We start from the raw sequence: 19235 nt of genomic DNA on the forward strand, positions 1-19235 counted from the left end.
AAGAGTGTTACCCCATGTCTAACTTCAATTAAATATGCCCTTAACTCTTGTGTTCACTTCGACCTTTCTCAAATATTTGGTGTATTTTTTAATTGCATACAGTATATCAATTTTTACACTAGTCAGTTATTGCAGCAGGCTTCTAGATTTTTTGGTTGCAGTCCACAGGCTTTTTCCCCCTTGATAGCATGGACGTAAAATGTTACCGGTGTCGAGAAAATTTGGGTCAAAAACCTTCCCATGACAAATCAAATCTGACAAGTTCTATTTAGATGAGTATATAAGAATAACAATTTCTGAAAGTGCTGCTTCTTCTTTTATTCTTGATCAAATTACGTTGTTTTACATTTTTTGTTTCTTAATCAGTTCTCAAGAAAAGTTAATGGGGAAATCTCACTTGAGAAATGAAATTTTATTTGATTCCCCTTAAAATCCTCTTATACTAAATTATTGGTTATTTATAATTCCATACTTATGGGTTAAATTCAAAGATTTTAAGATCCAATAGTCTTCATGTATATTTGGGCCATTTTATTAATGACTATTTTGGTTTTCAAAATACCAAGAGCAAGTAGGTTAGTTAAAAGCTTAATGTGCATAACTTTTGATTGGATGGTTACATAGAAGACAAACTGCTTGTAGTGATATTTTGTGAAGAGATGAGTTTTCTTCTCGTGTTTACAATATCTAGATTTTGTTGTTTTGCAGATCATACATACAGGTCAATGAAAAGATTGACATATGCAATCGTGGAATAGTTTAGTTAGAACTTCTCAAACGAAAGAGACCTCTATCTTTAGAGTTTTGGAGGAGGATCTATAGGGGGTTGTCTTTTTTTTCTTCTGTATGATATTAATGTTTCTATTGCCATTGCCGTTATCAAATCAGCAGACATATCAGAAGTGAATGAAACTAGTAGAAGGATTGTCTTTTTTCTTTTGCAAATGCAAACTTCTTGTTGAGAATTGGTTAATTGCAAACCAGTTCTTTTTATTAATAGTAAAAGGAGCTATATTCTCATCTGTAACATGATTTTTGAAACTTGTTTTGTGCATATAGATTACATAAGTGTCAAATGCAATCAAGATGGTCTTTGACTTTAATTATTTGATCTTTAGTGCTATATTTTCATGGTTGAATATAATTTTCCCTTTTTTAATAGGTAATTTCTAACCATTTTTTATGCTTTGTTGTTTTGCAGATCATAGATACAGGTCACTGAAAAGATTGACATATGCAATCGTGGAATAGTTTAGTTAGAACTTCTCAAAGGAAAGAGGCCTCTATCTTTAGAGTTTGGAGGAGGATCTATAAGGGGTTGTCTTTTTTTTTTCTTTCTTCTGTATGATATTAATGTTCTATTGCCATTGCCATTATCAAATCAACAGACATATCAGAAGTGAATGAAACTAGTAGAAGGATTGTCTTTTTTCTTTTGCAAATGCAAACTTCTTGTTGAGAATTGGTTAATTGCAAACCAGTTATTTTTATTAATAGTAAAAGGAGCTATATTGTCATCTGTAACATGATTTTTGAAACTTGTTTTGTTTATATAGATTATATAAGTGTCAAACGCAATCAAGATGGTCTTTGACTTTAATTATTTGATCTTTAGTGCCATATTTTCATGGTTGAATATAATTTTCTCTTTTTTAATAGGTAATCAACCATATTATAAATTACAACTTAATGCGCTAATTTAGGATGAATGAGTCCAGTTCAACAAAATCAATCGACGATATTGTGTGGGAAGGGATGTTGGTATAAACACAATAAAAGAAGTATAAATAACCAAATATTTTGGATCTGATACTTTAAACTGGTCGAGTAAAGAAGAGCAAACTAATAAGACTTAACCAAAGATTTTGGAACTGAAATTTCTGCACAAGTGTCTTACAACAGTGGCCTGTTATGGCATAAAAGTCAGATGCAACAGGTCTGCTAGTGCTCTTTGATGCAACTAATAATCTATATGGGACATTGATAATTGATATTTGGTGTTCATTCTCTGTAAAAGGACATTGATGGTTAAGTAGGAGAGCATGTTTTAAGGATGAATTAAAGTAAGGACAATGAATTTGGCTTATTAAGCAGCAAAGCAGGTGATGTGGGGTTATGCTTATTTTCAGTGATGGGGTTAGATAGAAGTGAATTGGAGCAGGGGTTGATATGATGTACGAAGATCTTGTGACTTTGTTGAATTGATATATGTTGTTGATGCAGTCTTTTCATTGAGATCGTATCAGATTATGATTTCATGTTAGGCAGATGATGTCTTCAAGCTTGTACCAAATATTGTCTTCTGTTGATCAGATTATGTCTTCATGCTTGAGCCACATGTTAAATGACTTGTCTCAAACAATCTCTTGTGCTTCACTTCTAATGGGAAATGGTGAATGCTAGATACAATTTGCTTCTCTGACACAATATGTGTTTTGCTCTTGTGCTAATAGATGATAAGCAACAAATGTTCTTTATAGATGATAAGCACCAAATGTTCTTTATTTTTAGTGTGATTGACTCAATATTTATAACTCATTCATCACTAGTTTATGAGTACCAGATGGTTCATTCTTTTGTCACATATTTAATTTCTGCTCATGTCATTTTAGATGATGAGCACAAGATGTTCTTCATCTTGAGTGTGATTGACTCAATCTCTGCAAAACTTTCATCATTAGATGATGACTACTATATGGTCTATAATTTTATCACAATCAAATATGTTTTACTCATGTCATCCAGACAAAAAGTAGTAGATGTTATTTTTTTTCTTCTCTTCTTATATATTTTATCTTCTCTTTTTTTATATTTTCTCTTCTCTGTGTTCTTTCCTTAGTTTGTTTATATGATATGATATTTGTACACTTCAACGAATAAAATATTCTTATATTTATTATCATATCGAAACTTCGATGATTATATTTTTTTTCAAACCAATTTGGTTTTTATAGTTCTTACTACTGTTCTTAAATATAATAATGATTTTTTATATTAAAGTATATGCAACACATATATAGAAATAGAAGCTACCCTCGCTAGAGCACGTTCTTACAATGTTTTAATATCATTGTGTATGTCTCTCTTTTTTGCAACTTTCATTTTTTTTGTGTATAAAATTTATTTTTAACTTTCTCCCATAGAGTGTGAAGTGTTATCATCTTATGTGGCAAGATATAGCACACATATTTGGTGTTCTTAACTTTCTTGTATCGGAGATGCTCTAAGAACATCTTCAATAGAAAATTTTATCCTATAAAAATTGGTATTCATTTCACTTGAGAGAGTATCAATTGAGTATAGATGGATTCAAGTCCAATTTTGTCAATTCATTCAAATTTGATCTTGCAAATTACAAATATGATTTCGATCGATTTATGCATCAATTTAGGCAGGTTTTCGTCAATGCAAGTTTGCATGTTATGTGAGTGGGTTGATCGAGCGATGAACATATTTATTTTGGTGGATTGTTCATTTTATTTAACTTTTTGTTGATTTTATTTTCAAGTTCCATTTTTCAAAGAAAATCATATTGGACATTCAATATTTTTGTCAATGTTTGAGTAGATTTTTACCAAACATCTCATTTATTAGAACGTTGGTGTCAGAACTAAGTGAGACGAAGACACTCACCTTAAAAAATTAGAGTTTATATATATAGGTTAAGTGGATCAGTCAGGTTAAGATAGCTGCGAGTCTATTTTTTCTCACCCGCATCTGGCCACTCAATCTTGTATATATCCACATTTGTGAACCTGTGTGTGACCCGTGGCTAGCTATAATCTCCTGCGTATCAAATTGGATCTGTCTGGTGGCTCGAATTTGGTAACGTTATTTTTAGAACTTAGGAGTATTTAGTATAACCAAAGGTGCTACAAATATTTATTAAATACTTAACATTAAAAAATTATAATGGATATACACGAGACTCAGTTACGAAAAGAAAGATCTCCATTTTTCATACCTAATTTAGTCTATATTTTATTTAGGGTCTCAGTTGATGATCATAATAAGAAATATGATAAAATATAGAATTTGATAAAGATATATGATACGATAAAAATATGATAAATATTTATTCTATTATGTGTTTATTGTGCACAAGATGACAACCAACATAACATCAAGTTAATATATATTTTTTCAAATTAACTTATAATATTTTCAAATTTTATAAAGTAGCAACAAAAGTACTAAGCAACCACAAAACTACGTTGAATTTATATGATAGATAAGTTAAATAAATATATAATATAATATAATATAATAAAATATAATATAATATAATATTGTATTATATTATATGTAAATGAAAAACTGTAAGAAAATTATATTTATTTTATAAATTTAAATCAATAGTCATATTTTTATAATTTTGAATAACATTTTTATTTTTAAATATTATAATTTCAATAAATTTTAAATTTAATAGATTATATAAAATAATAAAACTACCCCTATAATAATATCATATATACTTTTTGAAATTAATTATTATTATTTTATTTTTTAGGTTAATATCAAATTCTATTATTTTACAATTTATTTATATTTTACTATATTATATTTTTTCTTATATTTTAAATTTTACTCTAGTAGAATAATAGAGTAATGATTTTTCTTATCATATATGACTAATTTCTAAACTAACTCATATTCATAATAAATTTGTTGACCAATGATGTGATAAAATTTATGATTAAATTATTATATTTACCGTTGGTTTGTCAAACGTTTAATTGAGACATAATTATTTAATAGCAAATGATATCAAGCGCCTCAAAGAGCAAATGTTAACAAACTAAATATAAAATTTTATTATTTTTAAAATAAATATTTTATTTTGATTGCTTAACAAATATTCTTATGATACAGTTGCCTTGAGGTAGTTGTGAATTGTGGCCAAGAGCCTTATTTAATTAATGTCCTGTGAAATCCCTTATCCTCTCATAATGCCTCAGATTAGTGTGAAAACATCTGCTATGCTATCAATGACTAAACTTTTGACCAAAGATTATTATCCCTCCAGACCAGAACCACAACATAACATTTACCAAGGCATATTCCTTACATTCTCTAAATTGATAACTCACATCCAACCACATGGACCAAAAATTCACCTTTCATCTTTCTCCTACGTCACCTTATTCCAACTCCTCATCATCATCAATGCTAGAGATTGGAGCTGTTTGAGCTTCAACAATGTCTTTTACGGCTGTTTTCTCACGTGTGAATTTGTTAAACCTTCCCACAACCAATCTCCGATGTTGTAGTACAGCAACAAAACCTCTTAGATTGTTTAGATGCTTAACTTTCCCTCACAGGTTGTTTGCCAATGAGAATGCAAATGCCAAATTTCCTCTCTTCTTTAGGTAATTAACTAATTTATTTATATTTTACTATATTATATTTTTTCTTATATTTTAAATTTTACTCTAGTAGAATAATAGAGTAATGATTTTTCTTATCATATATGACTAATTTCTAAACTAACTCATATTCATAATAAATTTGTTGACCAATGATGTGATAAAATTTATGATTAAATTATTATATTTACCGTTGGTTTGTCAAACGTTTAATTGAGACATAATTATTTAATAGCAAATGATATCAAGCGCCTCAAAGAGCAAATGTTAACAAACTAAATATAAAATTTTATTATTTTTAAAATAAATATTTTATTTTGATTGCTTAACAAATATTCTTATGATACAGTTGCCTTGAGGTAGTTGTGAATTGTGGCCAAGAGCCTTATTTAATTAATGTCCTGTGAAATCCCTTATCCTCTCATAATGCCTCAGATTAGTGTGAAAACATCTGCTATGCTATCAATGACTAAACTTTTGACCAAAGATTATTATCCCTCCAGACCAGAACCACAACATAACATTTACCAAGGCATATTCCTTACATTCTCTAAATTGATAACTCACATCCAACCACATGGACCAAAAATTCACCTTTCATCTTTCTCCTACGTCACCTTATTCCAACTCCTCATCATCATCAATGCTAGAGATTGGAGCTGTTTGAGCTTCAACAATGTCTTTTACGGCTGTTTTCTCACGTGTGAATTTGTTAAACCTTCCCACAACCAATCTCCGATGTTGTAGTACAGCAACAAAACCTCTTAGATTGTTTAGATGCTTAACTTTCCCTCACAGGTTGTTTGCCAATGAGAATGCAAATGCCAAATTTCCTCTCTTCTTTAGGTAATTAACTAACGTCCCACTTATTTGTAGATATGATTGTGTTTTTTAGATTCATCAAAATGTTATTTTTTTTTTTTTAGTTTCTCATGAAAAAATGTTTATGAGTGGGATGTCTCTCTCACTTTACAAGTCATTTTTTTAGGCTTGAGTTAGAGCCGACCAAAATTTAAAGATAGTATCAGAGTTTATCTAAAATCCCGCCACACTCTAGATGTTTGGTTTTTGAGGTAGGGGTGTATTGAAAGTCTCACATTGAACATTGGATGTGATATGCGTGAGGGGATATATTAATCGTCTCACGTTGGACGTGATATGGTTTGAAAAATGTTTATAAGTGGGAGGCATCATTCACATTACAAGCGGATTTTGTAACCTAACCTAAATTTTAAGATTTTTTATGTTGGTGTTGTTAAAAAATAATTTTTTAGAATAGTTGTTGTGATGCAAAATGTGAAAGTAATCAAGCATCCAAGGTTTCTCACTTGGTGGGTAATGATGTCAATAGATTAGAGCATGGTTGATTTTGGCATTTGTATTATACCTTTCTCCAAGTGGACTAAACTTTTTTGATAAAGTTCCAACTTTAATGCATGATCTCACTAGGCTATGGCCCAATTCCAATTAGCTTCAAGCTCATTGGAACTTCTCAATTAAAATAAATTTGTGTTTTTTGACTTGCAAAAATTGTAATATTCCAACTAGAGGCTAAATGAGAGTTTCTAAATACTAAGTTTCTTTCCTCTCAATTTTATGTTCAAATTAGCTTCTATATTGCATCTGTAAAAGAAGTGAGTTTATGTTTTGGATTTTGGCCCTCTTAGGCAGTTTCTTTGTTATTCTACTTCCCTTTATTTGTTAGTTGATTCCATTATATTCAGCATTAATGAAGTGACATTTGCATTTTACAGAACCAGAATTAGATGCATTAAGCAAGAGGGTGAGGAAAATTATGTGACTTTAAAATCTAAGGATATATCAGATACAGAAAATAGATTCAGTAATGAGGTGCAAACAAACGGTAAAGAAGGGCATAACAAGTGGGAGGTCCCATTCCTGGCTATGGTTGTGATTGCGTTGGGCGTAGCTGTAATAGCTACATTAGCATCCATTGGCCAGCAGCCTACGTTTGGTCTGCAGATTCTGTCGGAAGGCTCCTCCTCTTCAGCAGTTGCTCCGGTTGCTGCTGATTTCACTTTCAAAGTTTTTGGATTCAGAGTTATCATTCCGCAATATGCACCAGGGTAGGTAACCCCTTCTTCCAAAACGCTGGATGTACAGATTGGACTAATGAGAGTGGTTTCTTTGCTTTCTTTGTCATAACGGAAATTTAATGGATCATAATGGAAACTGTTATGCTTTTATTGCCAATGTTTGTAAATAATTACTTTTTGCAATGGGTGGAAAAATATATTTTTGGCATAAGGTTAATTTGTTGGAAGCACTAGGACAAGGCGATAGGTTTTTTTGGATATGTAGGACAAGGAGATAATTAAGAAGCAGGATATAGTTTCTTAAATTACATTCAAGAGTTGCTGGGTCAATCAATGTACAAAATATATTTTATATGTTCATGTAACTAGATTGTTTCCCCACTTTTTATTTTTAAGAGAAAATGTAGACTATTTCCGATAATGTGGAGTAAGTATCTTCACATGGGCACATGAGCTGACTGTGGATGTATTGTACATGCTTATGAAACATGGTATAAGAGGTATAGTTTTATATTATAAGTTGGTATATTTCTCTTAGTAGGAAATGTGAAAGAACATTTAATATTGAACATGCGATGTATGGACATGTTTGTGTTTTCCTCTAAGTTTTTATGTTTAACTGATAGCACGCATAGTTCTTTATATTGCAGTTAAGAGTATTTTAATGTGTCTCTTATCATTCCCCTTGAAATATTTGTTTATGTATCTGAATTCCCTGCAGATGGATCTACTTCTGGTTGCTTATGGCTGCAGGTTGTGGACTTTTCATTAGTGAAGAGGCTTTAAATATTTGGGTCTGTGCTTCTCACTGGTACTTCTGTTTTACATCCTCATGTGTTCGCATCTTGGTTTTCCCGTTGTAAATCTTTCTGTGACGAAAACACATTTGGTTTTGATATTATTATAAGAGTTTTAATTATCTTTAAGAAATTTATTAGGTCGGTACATCAATAGCAAGGCTTCTGTCTCTTGACGGAACATGGCAGTCGTTTGTTGAATCTTTCTCAAGGAATGCTTCATACATCATTTCAACGGTTCTATGGGTTTATTGGTAACTAGAAACTCTATCCAAACCGTTTTTTTACTTTTATACTCATTGTTTTACATTCGTCGAAAAACTTCCGATGATTTCAGGGGAGTTTGCATTAGTGACATGATACCCTTTTATTTGGGGAAACTTTTTAGAAAGACTGGTGCATCTGCTGATGTTACTTCAAGGGTAAGTTGTGCATACTTTCTTCTAAACTTGAATCAGATTTTGTTGAGAGTCTTGTATCAAATGAGACCAGACCTGAAAATAGTTTATAAGTGGGAGACATTTCTCACTTTACAAGTAGGGTTTGTAAGATTGACTTCGACCCAACCCAAATTCTAAGATTTATTAGTGTCTTTTAAAGATCCGTTGGACTACCCATTATCAGGCCACTCGAATTACGCTTTTGATGTTCAATCCTGTGCATGATGAGGGTGTAATGAGAGTTCTACATCAGATGAGATATGATCTAAAAATGTGTTTATAACTGAGATACATCTCTCACTTTACAAGTCAATTTCATTCAGATTTATACGTTTGGAAAGCAAATCCAAGTAGGATAGGAAGAGGAGAAGCTGGGGTGGAAGATGCACATTAAGGCTTAAACTTCTGTGATTTTCAATTAATTGTCTCGATGTTTTCGTTTAATTCATAAGTATTTTGTTATTGGTGGTGTCAACAGTTAGGAATTGGCAAAGAGAAGGCTATAGAGATCACAGATGTTGTACAAAAGTATGGCAATCTTATTGGTTTTGGTAAGCTCCAAGAGCTTTTTACATGTGCAAACCAAGTGCTTTCATTTTAAACAAAAAAGTGTGGAAAACATAACCACTTATCAAAACATTAATTGCAAAAATATTTGTGTGCTAAACCTACCCATGTCTTTATGTATAAGTATTTCATTTTCTGCATCTTAAGTGCACTTAGTCAATTTGTTGATTTGTGATGTTATTGTGACTTAATTTGGCAGTTGAACGATTCTCTCTTGGAGTGAGAAACCCTACAGCTTTCCTTGCAGGAGCCTTGGTTAGTCTTTGAAATCGTTTGGTCTGCTAGCAATAGTGGATATGGTTTTACAATTTTCTGTTCTTTAACATTAAAGCAAGTATTGCTTGTATTAAAAACTGAGATGAGTATTTTGACTTGAATTACCTATAAATGCAGGGTATTTCTCCACAGTTGTTTTTTGCAGGCGTCTGTTGTGGTGGTCTGTTCACACTTCCCATTCAGGTGAATATGAAACATGGAACTATGTTTTAATTTTATTTTGTTCATGTGTGTGTTGCCTGACCCTTGATCTGGAAATTGTTGGATGCTAATGTTAATAGAGAATATAATGTAATTAATAACCATTGAAATCTCAAATTTTTTATTTTTAATTTCTCTTTTGAATTCTTTGACTTTCTACTCACATGTGTAAGAATATGGAACCTATATTTATTTCACATTTAAAGCTCAGGAGTTTCTAGAGGAAAGTATAGTTTTGGATACTAATGCGAGCCGGAAGCTAAAGCCTAAAAGTCTAGGATAAGCAAGATCTGATATTTGCTCTTTTATTTTATGCATCTTTACTATTTTGCATAGGTTTTTGAATAACAAAAGCCAACCTTAATAGATAGGAAAAGGGAAAAAGACATTTGGTTTAACTTCATTTGTGATTTCGTGCTATTTATATGATATTTCTAGGAAAAGGATTCTTTCCCGTGACAATTTCACTGGAAGGAGTTCGGTGGAAATCCTCCACATTCAATTATCTCTCAATGACTTTAACCGCATGCAGTAGAGATACATGAGTGGATGAGATTCCAATGCAGATGATCCATTCTTGTCTTTCTATTCTTTAATCATGATGGCTTAAACAATGTAGTACTTTCCTATTGTTTTTTATATATATACAAGGAGTAAACAAGTTTCAAATGTGGTGGTGACTAACCTAACTTTTCCTTTTTATGTGATCAGCTTGGAATAGGATTCCTTTTGAGGGAGCGGCCTATATTTGCTCTCGCTACCGTCGCAACTGTAGTGGTATTATTAATGTGATTTTGAAAACAATAAAATTCTTGTTTAGTTAAACATGTAAACATTACCTTTTTCATTTTATACAGGGAATTTGGACAATTTTTCCATATGCTGTGGCTGCTGCAACTGCTTTATTCTTTTACGTCAGGCGGAAGTACTTCTCTTAGAATCCTTGAATGCCGTGTAAGAGTATTAAAAAATGTTGATTCTTAATTTGTATATGTTGATAAGTAACATGTTGAAGTTGATTCATCAATTTATTGAACTTTTTCCTTCTTAAACCAATTTGTGATATAGGTGATGATCATTCACTATGGCTGATTAGCCATATATACTAAACTAGGGTATGGAAGTTAGGATTCTTTTTGTAAATGATATTAAATCCCTTTGTAGTACTTGATTGTATTTAATTATAAAATGGCTTGTTTAATGTTATTTTGTAATTAGTCCAGTTATAGTAGAGTAGATTTCTTGATGATAAACTGCAAATTGTTATGGAGTTTTTCTGAATTGTTAGATGTTTTATTGAGATGCCATTAATTTTATGAGCTTGTTGACATAAAACCCTTGTTTATATGAGTATTTCTACTGCACACAGCTTGCATGTAAAAAATGAATGGTCTTATCCATCTTGCCGCAATGTGCTTATTCTGTTATCAAATTGAGGATCAAATTGTGAATTCGAAACTTATTTTCTGAATCGTGAATCAAAACTTATTAAGAAACATAAGATACATTACCAATAAAAATATGACATTTTGAAGTACACAAAAGCCACCCAGCAAACTTATAAGCTAATATATTGTCTACTAATCTCAAAATAATTCAAGATTTAGGTTGTAAATCGACTGATAAAGAAGTGGCTGGCTGTACAAAGTGGACAAAAAAGTGGCTGACAATTCTTAATTTAGGTATTGATTCATCATAGGGAATCGGAATTCATCACAGTGAATCGGGATTCATGTTCAATATAGATCATCGACACACTAAAGTTTCATATTGACTTGGTTCTGATTTGTATCACATCAAGATACGATCAACATGTATCTTACGATACTGATTACCATGTTGAACATGTCACCATAACAAATAGCAAAGGATATCATGCAAATTTTCTTGTTCAGAATAATTACTCACTATAGACTATAGCCAAATTGAGAAGCTGTGTCGAATAATTTACTACATTTCTATGCAGAACATGATAAGATCTCTCCCTCTTGTTTCTATGCTGTGAGAAGAATCAAACTTCTTTGGCATTGTAAATCAACTCTCATTTTGATAAGACTCAAGGAATCTGAGCTGAATACCATAAGCCTCCTTTAGCTCCGCTAATACTTCAGCAATAGGTGGTCTCTGTGATACATCTCTTTCCACTGACTTCATAGCTATGAATGCTGCCTTCTTCATACTCTCTAGATCAAAATTTCCTTGTATGCTTTCATCCACAATTTCAAATGCGCCCGCCTGCAAATAGGGTTTGGCCTGCAGTAGGAAAGTTCGAAAGAGCGACGTAAATCCCTTAATTTTATGCACTGCAGTTTGCACTGCACAAATCATGGATGTGAAAAAGAAAGAGGAACAATAACATTGGTAATTGTAAACATGCATGAAATGTAAACAAACAAATTAAGGAAAGAAACACAATTGAATTGAAGATAAAAGTTTTAGCAGGCCAAGAAAGGAACCGTAAACATATATAGTATCTGCTTATATTGATTTATTTGAGTTTATCTACTGAGATAAACGCTTGTGAGACTATTTAGAAGAACTTATGAAAACAACTTATGATATGTTCATAACTTATGAAAAGAGGTCATAGCTTATATGAAAACATTTTAAGTTTATGTTTATTCACATAGATTAAGAAAATCAATAAATGAATAAAAGTGTAACAATTTACAGAATTATCCTTATTAACTATTAAATATTAATCATTGTCATAAATAGAGTATAGAATAAGTAATTAATATTACATTGAAAAAATAAAACAACATTGTGATAAATTATCTTTATTAAAACAACACTTATTGTGGGACGGAAGTAATTGTCTTTCTTATGAAATATGAGCTTTAAGAGGAAAAGTTCAAGCTATTGCACTGTTAAAACAATTGAAAGTTTAAGCTTTGAGTTACCCATAAAACCAAATTGAATGAATCAGGAGTTCCAGAATGAATCAATGGTTCTCTTCCACAAATGAGTTCCAAAAGAACAACTCCAAAGCTATATACATCACTTTTCTCAGTAAGTTGTTGGGTAGAGTAATACCTATACATAGAAAATACACTTAAATATCATACAAGGTTTCAAGGAAACTATAGTTTTATTAATCTTAATAACATACTCTGGATCTAGATAGCCAGCAGTTCCCTTGACAACAGTGGTGACATGAGTTGCATCTGTCTGAGTTACTTGCTTAGAGAGGCCAAAGTCACAGACCTTGGCATTCAAATCCATGTCCAAGAGTATGTTACTACACTTGATGTCGCGGTGTATAATTCTTGGTTCACTTCCATTATGTAAATAATCCAATCCTTGCCAAAATGGATAGTGAGCTTAAGACATAGTTTATATATTGTATATTAAAATAATATTGAACATAAACAATCTTTAAGCAAATAAGGGAATGTTTATCATTTTTTGATCTGTGTTCAAGAAAAAATAATTAGAAAATATTAAAAACACACTGTTTGAAACATTCTCTACCATAGGTTAGTGCTAACCAGTTAGACATTCAGTGTATTCACTGTAACACCATTATAAATGTTAAATACTAGATTGTTTGATCTGAGTAAGTCACAGAAATTCCAAATCAATATGGTATCAGCTTACTGTAGTACCTTTTGCTGCATCGATAGCGATTTTCAACCTCCGAATCCATCTTAAGGGAGTTTTATGGCTGTTTGCACCTAGTCAAAAGAGAATTAAAGGGCATTGTTAAACAGAGAGCTCTAGTGCTGAAGCAAAAAGGGTATGAACTAGAAAATATTTGTGTTCAAGAATGTAGTACCATAGAGGTGATCAGCCAGGGATCCACCAGCCAAGTATTCATAAACCAATATTTGATGCTTTGATTCATGACAAAATCCTTCCAAAGACACAAGATTTTGATGGCGGATTTTCGATAACAGATGAATCTAGGCGCAACAGAAGATAGGAAAGGAAAAATTAGGGAAAACCAAATGAAAATGACAAGATAACTTTATGAAAAAACCATTGTTCACAACTTAAATGATTCAAGATATTGTATTAGAAGGTTCTATTTGTTCATAAACATGTAAAATAGTGAGAAAAATCATGTGCAAACATATATTCTGAAAAAGGAAACAGTCCAAGAATCATTACATTATAGCCTACTACTTTTAGTTGTTACAATATATGCTTATGACATGAGATTACCACTTGACTTGTATTCTCTCTCACCCCTACATCCCCTCGAGCCAAATTTCAGTCGTTGGATTAATATAACCGTTGTGAGTGTTATCTCTCAGCCATTAGATTAATCCAACAGATAATATTTCGTTCGAGAGTCGGGAGGGGTTGCAGAGATTCCATCTCAAATGCAAATATGTATCACATGCAATCACCCTTGAACTATATTACTGAGCATAGTGTTGTATAACAGCTAGCTCTTGTGATATAACGTCCAGTCTCATTTATGATTTTGCACATTTCTTTTACTTATTCAGCTATACTTCCATAAACATTAGTGATATATGCAAGAGGAATTTAGTTAATGAACCTCATTGATAAAAGAATCAACCCCAAGTTGGGATTTATCAAACCGAACTTTGACAGCAACCGCTTTTCTGTTTGGAAGCCTTCCTAGGTAAACAGAACCAAAACTTCCTCTTCCTATAATTTCCTTAAAATTGCTTGTAGCTACTTTGATTTCTTTGTAGGTAAAAACTTTTTCTGCACCCCAGTTTCTCATATTGGTTTCTTCCCCTAAGCCAAAAATAACATCCCATTAACACATGAAAGAAGTGCTAAAAATATATAGTCACAATGTCAAAGAATACATACTAGTTTTGTGTAAGGTTTCATATCTTATTTTAGCATTGTATACAAATGCTGAAAGACATATCAGGAAAATTGTAAGTGTAGCTCCTCCAACTGTGCCTAGTATTATTGCTAGATGGTTTTTTCCATGGTGCTTCCTTTTGGGAATCATAATCAATTGTGGTGCCTCAATTGTAGGATTGGAGGGTACATCATCACATGAGGTTGCAGAAAAAGTAAGGCATGAATTCCCAGATATTCTGCAAATATATCAAGAGAGTAATATGCATAGTACTTTTTAGGGTTTGGATATCCTCTCCTGTTACTGTATGGTTTCAGTAGAATAGATAAATACACAATAAATAGTATAGTATTATTTTATTTGTTGTGATTTTCTCTCTCCTACTGGAACCATCCAGTAATAGAGAGGAATTGAGCTCTACTTTTTAAGGATACCTATGAACCACTTTTGTACCTGATATCTATATTGTCTTTGTTCAATGACTGCGGGAGTGGACCTTGTAGTTTGTTGTTTTCTAGATTCCTGTAGAATCAAAGACATTGTAATAAATTATATGACAATTGTCAAGTATAAAAAGGAAACATTAAATTTGTATAGAAAGTAAAATAAAGCATTTATATCTTTAAACAAATAGTGTAGCTCACTTACAATAAGTGGAGTTCCTCTATCTCTCCCAAGCTATCAGGAACTACACCTCCTAGACTATTATTTTGCAAGTCTCTTCATGTAAGGAAAAAATAAAATATAGAAGGAAGATCAAATTAATGTTATTTTTGGAATCCATATTCTTATAATATAGAATATTACAAAATCTATAAGCTAAAAGACAAAAAAAAAATTGTATTATTTGAAGTTCTAGTTTTAGTTTTGAGAGACTCACAAAATTTGAAGGCTAATCAAGTTCTCTAGCTCTACACCAAAGGATGTCAGCTGATTGAAACTGAGGTTCCTGCAAGTTTGGGCAGTTAATATCAATCTTTGCTTAGAGATTAAAACCTAAGTTCAAGGTGTCATGCTTTTTGGAGCATTACAGTTTTTGAAGACTTTGCAAGCTAGCTAAATTCTGGATTTCACCAGCAAGTGATGTGTTGTGCAAATCCCTGATAATGATCAAGGCCAATTGTCAATGTAAGACAGAGTATGAGCAATAACTATATTGATTATGTTGAATTAGTAGAAAGGAAGTTACAATGTTTTAAGGTCCATTAAGTCACCAAATGTAGGACTAATTGATCTCAAGTTGATATCTGAGAGATCCCTGAAAAATACATTACTATTAGATCTTTGGTGTGATAAAGTACATAACTCTACTTTTTCCTCTAAAGATAAGGGTTTCTTCACATCAGTGCTCAAATAATGTGTCACTAAACTGGTCCCTCAAAGATACAACATAGTCACCGTATTTATCCTTTTCTGTCACCACTTTACTCCTTTGTAACGAAGAATCAATGACGCTTTAGATCTTTGAGGGACTAGTGACAAAATCTTTTGAGAAATATGGAGATACTATGCTACTCTCATGAGGGATTGATTTGGTAACCAAAAGTTTTGGATAAATAATGATGAGAACTTAATCTTTGAAGGACTAAGTAGGGGTTTACTCATAAAAAAGGAGTATAATGAATTCACACACAATGATGTAACTAAGTTTCCTTCACAATCTATGTGATTCCATGGGAATGGGGAGCATGGATCATCTTGCCATCCAAGATCCAAGCCAGTGGACTGCTGAATAACTTGCATTGCTGAAACTGGAAGGCAAGTTGAGAAAACAGTCAGTATAGGACAAACTAGTTACTAACCCTCTCCGTTCCAAAATAATTGTCATCCCAGGTTTTCACAATTACTAAAAGTTATAAAAGAATGAAACATTGTAGTAATTTTACCAAACTATCTTTGTTAACTATTAGTTATTAACTATTATCATAAATTTACAATAGAATATAACGACTTGAAAGTTGTGCAGTCAATATTAATTTAAGGATGAAATTTGAAAATAAAAAATAATTAATGTTACATTGAAAAAGAAAAACGACAATTATTTTGAAACATTTTGATTATGCAAAAACAATAATTATTTTGGAATGGAAGGAGTAGAAATGAAAAGGTGGTCATGAAGCACCTGTGGTTGAGGAAGCTTCATGTGGAATATCAACCATACTATATACCTCAAATGCATTGATCTGAGGGTAGAAGCTGATACTTCTTAGTGTTATATTCAAGCTGCTGATCTCCTTTCTTGTAACATATAAAGCACTGATTTTCTTTATTGTATAGTTTGACTTTACAAGATCTCCATTTATGAATACATCAAATGAAGGGAACACATGAAGAATTCCAGCAAAATAGAGGATGATGTAGTAGTCCCCTAACCCTTCAAGAGGGAGGTTATATGCAAGCATTTTTCGCCGCGGCAAGACTCTTCCATTTTGAAGAACTGAAGCTGGTGGTTCCTCCACAATATTGGATTGATTTATGTTATTCTGAATCTTAAACTCAGTTGTAGCATGAGAAGGTATGAACCTTCTGTCACCATTCCATATTCTATCGTATGGATCCATAGGGTACCTGTATTTTACAAGTGAAATCATGACTATTCCCAGTCTTTTAAATAATAACAAAAAGTCACATAAATAGAAAGTGTTGAAAGTCGCATTGTGGTTGAGATATAGTCTGAAAATGTGTTTATAAATGAGAGGCATCCATATTCTTACAAGTCAGTTTTAAGTCGGTTTTGTAAGGATAAGTTAGACACAATATAAAAACATAATATGATATCAGAGTCTATTCAAGATTTGTTAGGCCACCCGCTGTGGAACAACTTGGGTAACACTCCAAGTATCCAGTTTTGGACGTGAGAGTGTGTTGAGAGTTTCACATTGGGAGAAATATGGCCAAAAAATGTGTTTATAAATGAGATACATCCCTCACCTTACAAGCCTGTTTTGTAATGGTGAGTTTATGTTCGATATAAAAACTTAATAGAAAGTAATGCTATGATTTTTACCTTATAGACTCATTGATGTGTCCACAATCAATTCTATAGCTCATCCTAAGTAATTTATTCGGAAAATGTTCTCTGCCCTTTGTGTAGGATCCTTTAGGAAGTGGTCTAATTTCAAGTAAAGAAATTATAGGAGAGCCACCACTTGGAATTGAATTCAAACAGAACGTCAGTGTATCCTTGTTGATTTTCCAGAGAAACTCTTCTGTCCATGGATCATTTTTAGCCAGATTTATCTTAGCAGCAGTAGCTGTACCAAGAGAAACATAGAAAATAGGTGGTTTTCCAAGTCCATCATAGTTTTTGTACACAAATGTTGCTCTCACAAGAATCAAACTAGTTGCATTGTTCACAGGTATCCAATAGCATGCGCGGCCTCTGGAACGGGGGAAGAACCGAGCCGAGACATTTGTTGATGAGGAACCGTCGCTGTAATTGATGGTGGTTGTCTTTCCACTGGTTATGTAAGGTGTGTCTGGGAACCATGAAATATTAGATGAATCATTGAAGCTGGTTGTTCCACCACATGACAGACTCAAGAAACCTGTTTCATGAAATTCTATGAGAAATACTAAAAACTACTATAAAGTTGGCATTGAAAAAGTGAAGATTATGCTCATCTTTTTGGTATTCTAATAATGAAATGATCAATCTTCATGAGAAAATGAAAAGAAAGAGATGCATATTCTCAGACAAACAATGCATTATCAGCTCATTCTTTTAAGATTTCACCGAGCTCAAAACATGATACAAATTGCACCCTTCCAAATTACTAATTATTTTTTTCAGTTATACCTTAAATTAGTACTACTAAGTGTCTTGGAAGATTGCCTAAAAAAAAGTGTCTTGGAAGATGAAAAGCCAAAATTAAAATATCTATAAACAAAAAGATATTTTTAAAAGAACACATTAAATAAACAGCCTATTTTACGTAATATATTTGAAAAATGCTAAATGTGCTTGTAAATAGGGACAAAGGTATTGTTTAACTTTCATTTCTTGAGCATGTGAGTTTCTAGTGCAGCCAAACAGGATGACATGTTTGTAATCCAATAGCCTTTGTGATATTAAAATCCTACAAGTATTGAACTTAGAAAAAGTGGACATGAAATTAGTAGCATGTATAATTTCCTATAGTTAACATTCAATAGTGAAAACATGTTTAGAAAAATGACAATATCTTATAAAGTTGTATAGGACATACTATGTTCTTGTCCACAGAAAGCAACAAGCAAGAAGCTAGAAAATAGAAAGAAGACAGTCCAAGAATCTCTTAAATCCATACTATAAATCTCAAATGTTGTGTTTCTCTTTTACAAAACCAAAGAAGAAATGCAAATAAATAAAAGTAGTGTGACAAATGGCATAATTGTGTGTAATAATGAGAAAGAATAATATTGGCTACACTATGTGAAAGAAACATGATAAAGCTTGAAGGAAAGGTAAAGGACACTATAGTGTAAATTCAGAAAAGGGTCTTTGTTTGGTAGAGTGACCATATAATTAATTAGTTTGAGAAACGAAGAAAGGAAAAGTGCACAGTTGAGGTTATGATTAAAGACTTGTAAGTGTCATTGAAGATGGAAAAGTAATAATTATATTATTTTATTTTGTTTCTTTAATATAGCATTAACTAGTTTTTCCCGTAGCACTTCTAGTGCAGTGTTCTTTTTGGAAAAATTGGTGAAAAAAGGACCATCCATGTCATTTTTGAATAATGTGTTGAAAGAGG

General features: G+C 32.0%; 3 protein-coding genes across 8 annotated transcripts in view; 2 read left to right on the top strand and 1 right to left on the bottom strand.

The window, feature by feature from the left end:
* LOC101509707 (F-box/kelch-repeat protein At3g23880-like) overlaps nucleotides 1-1524 on the top strand; it is an 8647-nt gene extending 7123 nt beyond the window's left edge. For 2 of the 5 annotated variants that reach the window (XM_012719827.3, XM_012719829.3), the window contains one exon: nucleotides 709-1524. The gene's annotated coding sequence lies outside the window, so the exon portion shown is untranslated. The remainder of the gene's footprint in view (nucleotides 1-708) is intronic. The other 3 variants (XM_004514222.4, XM_004514223.4, XM_012719828.3) reach the window with 2 other exon arrangements.
* A 4274-nt stretch (nucleotides 1525-5798) lies between these two features.
* On the top strand, nucleotides 5799-10913 carry LOC101511308 (uncharacterized). Of its 2 annotated transcripts, XM_004514226.4 has the most exons (11): nucleotides 5799-6215; nucleotides 7124-7456; nucleotides 8148-8220; nucleotides 8365-8477; nucleotides 8561-8645; nucleotides 9142-9214; nucleotides 9430-9485; nucleotides 9624-9689; nucleotides 10419-10484; nucleotides 10565-10661; nucleotides 10776-10913. In XM_004514226.4, the coding sequence occupies exons 1-10, from the start codon at nucleotides 6046-6048 to the stop codon at nucleotides 10643-10645; spliced, it is 1116 nt and encodes a 371-aa protein (XP_004514283.1). In that variant the 5' UTR covers nucleotides 5799-6045; the 3' UTR covers nucleotides 10646-10661; nucleotides 10776-10913. The 2 variants fall into 2 exon arrangements, with proteins under 2 accessions (XP_004514283.1, XP_004514281.1); XM_004514224.4 differs by having other exon boundaries at nucleotides 10565-10913.
* A 297-nt stretch (nucleotides 10914-11210) lies between these two features.
* LOC101512062 (probable LRR receptor-like serine/threonine-protein kinase At5g48740) lies at nucleotides 11211-18967 on the bottom strand. The gene is made up of 16 exons (XM_004514227.4): nucleotides 18708-18967; nucleotides 17507-18047; nucleotides 16622-17067; nucleotides 16133-16250; nucleotides 15689-15757; nucleotides 15531-15599; nucleotides 15380-15448; nucleotides 15148-15219; nucleotides 14953-15021; nucleotides 14502-14737; nucleotides 14218-14423; nucleotides 13486-13612; nucleotides 13316-13384; nucleotides 12820-13009; nucleotides 12611-12743; nucleotides 11211-11960 (listed from the first exon to the last, which is right to left on the bottom strand). The coding sequence occupies exons 1-16, from the start codon at nucleotides 18784-18786 to the stop codon at nucleotides 11742-11744; spliced, it is 2712 nt and encodes a 903-aa protein (XP_004514284.1). The 5' UTR covers nucleotides 18787-18967; the 3' UTR covers nucleotides 11211-11741.
* Nucleotides 18968-19235: the final 268 nt, after the last annotated feature.

Source organism: Cicer arietinum, chromosome 3 (genome assembly GCF_000331145.2).
Source record: "Cicer arietinum cultivar CDC Frontier isolate Library 1 chromosome 3, Cicar.CDCFrontier_v2.0, whole genome shotgun sequence".
Lineage (NCBI taxonomy): Eukaryota > Viridiplantae > Streptophyta > Magnoliopsida > Fabales > Fabaceae > Cicer > Cicer arietinum.